At 46.6% G+C, this 7337-nt stretch overlaps 1 protein-coding gene across 4 annotated transcripts; it reads left to right on the top strand.

The window, feature by feature from the left end:
- The first annotated feature begins 481 nt into the window (after window positions 1-481).
- LOC131891139 (calpain-B-like) lies at window positions 482-4392 on the top strand. Of its 4 annotated transcripts, XM_059240656.1 has the most exons (11): window positions 482-999; window positions 1108-1647; window positions 1718-1732; window positions 1799-2136; window positions 2265-2783; window positions 2861-3030; window positions 3098-3342; window positions 3411-3613; window positions 3683-3851; window positions 3923-4088; window positions 4163-4392. In XM_059240656.1, the coding sequence occupies exons 1-11, from the start codon at window positions 984-986 to the stop codon at window positions 4317-4319; spliced, it is 2538 nt and encodes an 845-aa protein (XP_059096639.1). In that variant the 5' UTR covers window positions 482-983; the 3' UTR covers window positions 4320-4392. The 4 variants fall into 4 exon arrangements, with proteins under 4 accessions (XP_059096639.1, XP_059096638.1, XP_059096642.1 ...); XM_059240655.1 differs by having other exon boundaries at window positions 482-1647; XM_059240659.1 differs by lacking the exon at window positions 1718-1732 and having other exon boundaries at window positions 482-1563.
- Window positions 4393-7337: the final 2945 nt, after the last annotated feature.

Raw genomic sequence — 7337 nt, 5'->3', positions numbered from 1 at the left:
TGGATCGACAACAACGACGTTGTCCGAGCAGACAAAAACGTAAAAAGTTACGAACCAGTACCATTCAGTCCATATTTGGTCCGGAACTTTTTTAGGATCGAAGTCACTCGAACAGTAGTGCACTCACTAAGCACCCACGAGGATCTAGCCAACCAATCCATCCAATGGAACTACTTCACATTTAGTAGTCTCTAACATCATCGGATTCTTGCACGAGTCCAGCCCCAAGTCCCTACGTCATAGGCCATGAAGGAGTCCGTGCGTGCCGGAACCAACCAACCGAGTATCTGTCCGTCACTCCGCTTTGCTCAAGGTGAAGTTCTCAGAAGTGGGGACCACAGAATCTGCCCAAATCACTCACTCCATCCTTCCAACCTTCTTCCAAGCTTCTTTGGGGTTGGAGTGCTCGTTTCCCCTTCAGTTCCCTATATCCTCCTATCCTCCTCTACCCATGAAGTACGTTCATATAGTAGGAATGCGTAGAATGCTGTCAGAAGACACTGGCCTGATCTGAAGAACGAATGTCAGCGAATCAGCTGAGTTAGAAGTGCACATAGTATATATTTACAGAATACCATACATATTGATGCTTTCATTAAGTTACATTATGTGACGAACAATTGCCACATCAACTTCTCATGAGTAATGTGTCCTTGGTCTAATTGTGACTCATCTGTGATATGCATTTCGTATTTAGAGCCAATTTGGACGCCAGTCAATGGATAGAAGCATACCAAGCTACAAGACGCCACACCCGTGACCGTGATTTCGTTCTCCCGGAACATTGATCCCCCAATCTCATTTCAGTGTTGACTGATAACAGATAAGTGATAACTGATGATAAGATCCTCATGAGATCAGAGACAAGAGTGACGGACACTGATATCAAAGATTGAGGCCATAAGTTTGGCACATTGCCACAGCCAAGTAAGGTGGGATTGTCAATCCTCTTGGAACTAGCATTCCTTCCTGGAACACTAGAAATGTCTCGAAGGGAAGGTAACAAGGAACTAGGCTTGTAAAACATCAATTGATCCAACGAGTTTGCTTCGTCCAGAACCGAAAATTGTGCCGTCATGTCTAACTTGCCTTATCCAACCCGACCAGGAACATTTCCATTCCCAGCGGATGATGAGGAGCATAGACCTGACCCTGAATTTACTCAGCCTTATCCTCCGTCAACCACCTCAAATGCTCCATATCCCAATCATGCTTTTTCATCAGGCGGAGACGCTCCATACGTCCCTTCCATGGGCTATGGACCAGCCAGTGGTTATGGAACCCAGCCACTGGGTCCATATCCGCCCATCAACCCTGCCTCGCCTTACCCGGTCAACCCGGTGGGATACCCGTATTCATCAGATGTGATGACTGGGTATCCACCCCCGCCCAACGCCGGGCCTTATGGATCGTTTCCCAGTGTCCCAACTCCTCCCTCCAACTCGCATTTGCCGTATTCTCCCGTGGTTCAGCCGTATGCCGTGTATCCCAGTGCGGCCGAGTTGCCGTCCAACCCAGCGGCTAGTGAGCCTGGATACGCCCCTGGTTATGCCCCTCAACCAGGTATGGAGAACGTTCGGTATAACGACGCCCCAGGTTTGGGATCCAAGTTCATGTCGAAAGGCTTGCAAAAAGCGTTGGGATCAGGTAGAGTGGGTTATCCCGTTTTTTTAAAAATCGAATTGACACTAACCCTGGTGCTTTGATCTGGTTCAAGATTCTAATACATTAGGTATGTTTTAAATTACTAACGGTGCAATTGATAGGTTTCGTAAATCGGGTCGGATTTATGTTTTAGGTGCCAAAATTGCAGAAGACGCTTTGAATCGTTACATGCCAACAGGGACTCAGTCACAAGATAGAACGCAATCCGGTTACAATGCTAACCAAAGCCATGGATTCCCCATTCCCAAGATGCCCAATGTTTTCCGACAAACCAGGGAATCCAGTGTGCAACATTTCCGGGATCAGAATTACGAGAGCATTCAGAAAGACTGCCAGCGGAGTGGGCGACCCTTTGAGGATCCGGAGTTCCCAGCTTCAAATTCCCTCCTTGTGGACGATAACTCGCAATACATCGTATCGTACTTTGGCAGATCTCGCTTCGATAACTCCATTCAGTGGCTCAGACCTCAGGTTAATATTGCAAACCTCCACGTTTATCTTGATCACCACTTCAAAGGCCAGACTCCATCAAGATAACTAGATGGTTGCTCAAAGGCAGTTACATTATGTAAGGAAACTATTTTCCCCTGCTTTTCCAGGAGATTTGCGACCAGCTTGGTTTGAATCGGGGGCCAAAAATGTTTGTGGGCGAATTAGATCGCTTTGACATCAACCAGGGTGAGATCGGAAACTGTTGGTTTTTAGCGGCCATGGCCAATTTGGCGGAGAGCGAGCAGTGCTTCAGCAAGGTGGTGCCACCCAACCAGGACTTTGGTCCAGGCTATTGCGGCATCTTCCGATTCCGTTTTTGGCGATTTGGTGAATGGCTTGAGGTGGTCATAGACGACAGGCTTCCCACCCGAAACGGTGAGCTTATTTACCTGAGGTCGGTGGATAAAAATGAGTTTTGGAGCTCGCTATTGGAGAAAGCCTACGCCAAACTTCATGGCTCGTACAAGGCTCTGGAGGGCGGACTGACCATCGAGGCTGCCGTGGATTTCTCAGGAGGAATACCGGAAATGATAAGCCTTCAAGAGACCAAAATGGCACCTGAACGCTTGTTCTATATCATGTCAAAGGCCGACGCTCGAGGAGCATTCATGGGATGTGCTTTGAACGTAAAGAGTCCAGGATTGAATAACTTAATTCAAATCCGAGCGAGACAATCACCAGCCACACAATTGTTTTGTTGCAGAAAGAGAATGCCAGTGAAGCTCAGCGGAAAGGGCTACAAGCAAGGCACGCCTACACCCTCACAAAGGTCGTTGAAATCCGCTCATCTAACGTTCGAGCTGGGATTCCGTTGGTACGACTGAGAAATCCCCATGGAAATAGCAAGGAATGGCGCGGAGATTGGAGTGATGAGTACGATTTCAACGATATTCAACGAACAATATCGCCCATCAGCCACAATGAGTTTGTTTGCTTGCAGTGATCGTAATTGGAAGGCCATTCCTAGCAACATGAGAAAGACCCTTGGCCTCACGTTTGAGGATGATGGCGAATTCTACATGTCCTTCCGGGACTTTTTGAAATATTTTGGCGAATTGGAAATCTGCCATCTTACTCCCGAAGCCCTGGATGTTGGCGATAACGAGCGGAAATTTGACGTGTTTCACTTTCTTGGGGAATGGAAACGGAACTTCAGTGCCGGAGGGTGCGGAAATGAGGGAATGAGTAAGACGTTGGACATCCTTTGAAGTTGTCTCAACTGGGCCTGACGAGATCGCTCTCTTTGTTTTTAGATGCATTTGCGATGAACCCTCAATTTTTCATCAATTTGAGTGATCCGGATCCTTACGATGAGGAGACCCAATGTCCAATGATTGTGTCTTTGTGTCAAAGACAAAAAACTAGAAAGACCGAGCATGCCATCGGGTTCAAGGTGTACCAGTGTGACCTGGACACCAAAACCCTGGATGAAAGATATTTGAAGACTCACAACTCCGTAAGTTCGCACTGCACATGAGCACCTCGTCCAATATGAATTTTTCGTCAATGATTTCTTTCAAATCAGATGGAACGCACAGATACATTCATTAATTTGCGTGAGCTGAGTAAGAGGATGGTATTGCCCGCAGGACGGTATTGCATCATCCCTTGTACTTTTAAACGCGGTGACGAGGGAGAATTTCTACTCCGAATTTTTGTAGAGCGTCGATGGGGCAGCTCTGAGCACGGAAAAGGTACATTCGCTCTGATACTCCCCTCTATTTTTTTCCCAATTCTCTCTTCCTTAATTCAATTGTTTTCTTAGGTCAAGCTGTAATGGCTTCAATGGATGGCAAGCAAAGAGTTATTCCCGCCGATATCGGTGGCTTCTCCGACCGTCTCTCTAATCTAAGTATTGGAGGGGCTAGTAGAAGTGATGATCCGGGAATGGCTCCGTCAGCTCCGTCGAAGTCTTCAAACCCCAAGAAAAAGTAAGAAATACGCAAGGTCGTTCAAAACACATCTGCAATCTTTTTTTTTTATTTTTCTTTTTCTTTGCTCATAGTAAAAGAGACAAGATCGTTGGATTTGCACTCAAGAAACTGGAACAGAACTTTCCTCAACATACACGGGGATTGAGAGCTCTTCAGAGCTTCTACAATTGGGCGACCGACAGAGATTCTGAATTTGACCTGCTTAAAACCATTGTCAAGTCTATATAAGAGGTTCAGATAATCTTATGGAATGGTGCTTTAATATATTACTTCATGTTAAAGAAAGAAGCTCTGCTGCGAATTTTTATCGCGTTACCCAGAATAAGCATTCGCTCAGCACTTTCCGTAGTGTATTTTCATACCGGTTAACATCTTAGCGCCTAGCTCCGAGGTAAAAGTTAAAAAAAAAAAAACAGGTCTCAGATCAACAGTACATTCAAGGAATAGCTCGGTCTGCCAATTCAATTGTCCGGAGCAATCCCGATAGCCTGATTATTTGGGTTGCTTCCGCAGTATACCTCGCACTCCTTTATTTGCACTCAAATCCAGGTCAAAAGTCGTAGCAGTAAAAAACAATAATGCAGTAATCAATTCGCGTCCATATTCTCAAGCAACCTCTTGCTTGTTGTCTTGGTTCGAAAAACACCCCCTCGATTCACGCGCCAATGTCAGGGTGCCCACCAACCCTTGGCACTCTCCAAGCGGCCGTTTACGGCCGAACTTTTTCCGATCCGCGGGTAGATGCAGGAAAAAACAGACTAGACATCGATCTTTCGTATCGACTAATTTTGCACGGCTTGCCAATTCCCACGTCAGTTGCAGTCTAAATAATAGCGGATAGCACCAAACCATCTAAGCTCGGCAATGCTCTAATAACCCTTGCAAAGGGCCACAGTCCCCGCTTGGCATTTTTGATTCGCATGAGAACGAGATACATCCCTTTTCAAGCCTTCGTTTCTTGGTCCATTTGTTGCGCTCTTGTAAAGCCTGTAAGTATCCTGTGCGATATCCAATCCAGATCTGATCAAAAAGGTGTTGCACACGCCTCCACATGCGAGGTCTGTACGCATCGCAAGCCTTTTCAGAAAAGGATTCAAGCTGGGTGCTATAGGGCCCCTCCTTGAGGGTAAGAAGCGACGCAGGGGATATAGGCAGAGGATCATTGGGATCACTCACCACCTCCCACAATGGGGTCGAATTTACAATGACCATTACCTCTGAAATGAGTGTGGAATTCGTCTCTTGTCAAAAGTCTGGGACCACCCAAAATCAAGGTGGCTTCCAAGCATTTTCGTATTTCCCCGATTTTTCGTTCCCAGACGCCCCCAAAATGTGAGGCGTCTGGTGGATTGAAATTCCAGGCACAACCTCTTACTTGAAGGTCAGTCTGCAGACCTGCAGTCTTGCACACAGGTTCCTCTGATTGCAAGGAACCGCTGATGCGTTTCTGAATGTCGAGGTATCAAGGCCGGGCAGGGGCTCCACATGAACCGGTTTTAAGGTAAGGCAGGTAAATATCAGTGCCCAAGTCCTGACAGTACCAGAATGAGCTCTTGTTGCTTTCCCCTCGGAGATTTGAAAGGGCCCAAACACATCCAACCCCATATTGGTGAACGGCGCTGACTTCTCCAAGCAACCTTTTGGGAGGTCCGCCATGTATTGAGCCATCAATGGCACTCGTAACCGGCGACAAAGTTCGCAAGCCCCAACAAAGTTTTCTAATAGCAGACGCTCCCTTCTCGACAAAGAAACACCCAGCTCTCACGGCTCCTGCTATGACGTGACGGCCTTGATGCTTATTTGCCTGATGAAAGTGCTCCAAAATTGATAAACTGAGCGGATGACTGGAGGAGGAGGAGAAAAATCGGCAGGAAAATCTCCATTTCGAAGCCAACCACCAACCCTGATGATCTGGTCTTCGTCAAGAAGGGCACCAAAGACGCCAAGCGGTGCAACGGTAGTAGTTGGGTTGATTGAGACATAACTCGTGAAGATAGGGCTCTTGTTGAGCATCCTCAATAAGTATGGTTTGTCCCATGACCCTCAATTTTATGTTGTCATACTTGTCTGCTTTTCCAAGCTTGTTTGTGGTGAAGCGTTCCAAATCTTCTTTCTGAATGGAAGCAATTGTTCAATAATTCTTGCTGTCTTCGCGATAATCAAGTCCCACCTTCCATGGCGCTTGACGAAATCGGACAATGAACTGGTAATCTGTGTACAGTTTGTTATGTTTTTCAGCGTTGTCAACTCGAGTACCTCAAATTCCGGCAGATTGTCCAAGGTCAATGGTTGTGCCTCAAACGACGGCAACACCGCACTTGTCAAGAAGGAAGGTCCGTTCAGCCAAATTGGCTTCAAGAGATCTTCAGGCCTACATGCACGCGTTGCTACATCGGTCGGATTCTTGTCGGTGGGCACATATCGCCAGTAGCTCGTCTTTGATACATTAAGAATTAATTCGACTCTTCATGTCACATATTTCGAAAATATTCACCCCCGATTTCGAAGATATCCAAGGACAACAAAGCTGTCGGAATACAAGTAGATGTCTTGAAAGTCATCATACAAGTCCGACAAGATCTCCGTCAGCAGTTGCGAGACTCTCAGTGCATTACAGAGCTCTAGTCTAAGAAATTGATTTCATTTGTCTTGGAGCCACCTTTGAGTCTCCTCTCAAAAAGGACGTAGAGATGCGACCGCCCTTGGATGATTTTATATAGGCCACAACTCCTATCACGTCCTGAGAAGAATCAGCAAAGACAAAAAATTCTTGACTGGAGTGACACGGAAGGGACATGTCTCTAAGGGGGCGGGGAACCTTGATGAGATAAAGTTGATTGAGGGACCGTTTCCATTCGTCCCATTCCCTTCTAAAACCCTCGGGAAGCGGATTGTCCCATCTCAAAGGCTTGAGATCGTCAGGTAGGCTGTCCTTGGTGGTTATAATTTGCCTTTGGAGCAGTCTACCGCCCAGTTATTGGGCTCACAAATCCAATAACGGCGTAAGGTGTGTTTACAACACGGAGTATGCCTCTTTAGACAAATGGTCCATCCGGGATATTTGACCAGACCATAAATTCGTCCCTGATAGGGTCCCAATAGACCCCAAGAGTTGATTGCATTGAACTGAAGTCAAAGTCCACATACTTGATTCTATCTGCAATCTCAGAGGGTGGGAATGGTTTTAACAAGGAGGGGTCACTAGATGCGATTTTGTGCAATCTGATGTTGAACAGCTGCGAACTG

The sequence above is a fragment of the Tigriopus californicus genome, chromosome 11 (genome assembly GCF_007210705.1).
Source record: "Tigriopus californicus strain San Diego chromosome 11, Tcal_SD_v2.1, whole genome shotgun sequence".
Lineage (NCBI taxonomy): Eukaryota > Metazoa > Arthropoda > Copepoda > Harpacticoida > Harpacticidae > Tigriopus > Tigriopus californicus.
This window is presented reverse-complemented; position numbering and strand designations above follow the sequence as displayed.

What these genes read in the sequence shown, in the direction of transcription:
- LOC131891139 (XM_059240655.1), top strand. Translation starts at nt 1,077, where the DNA reads ATGTCTAACTTGCCTTATCCAACCCGACCAGGAACATTTCCATTCCCA. An exon ending in CAGCTCTGAGCACGGAAAAG is followed by an intron (nt 3,852 to 3,922) that starts GTACATTCGCTC and finishes TTGTTTTCTTAG; the next exon opens with GTCAAGCTGTAATGGCTTCA. An exon ending in TCTTCAAACCCCAAGAAAAA is followed by an intron (nt 4,089 to 4,162) that starts GTAAGAAATACG and finishes CTTTGCTCATAG; the next exon opens with TAAAAGAGACAAGATCGTTG.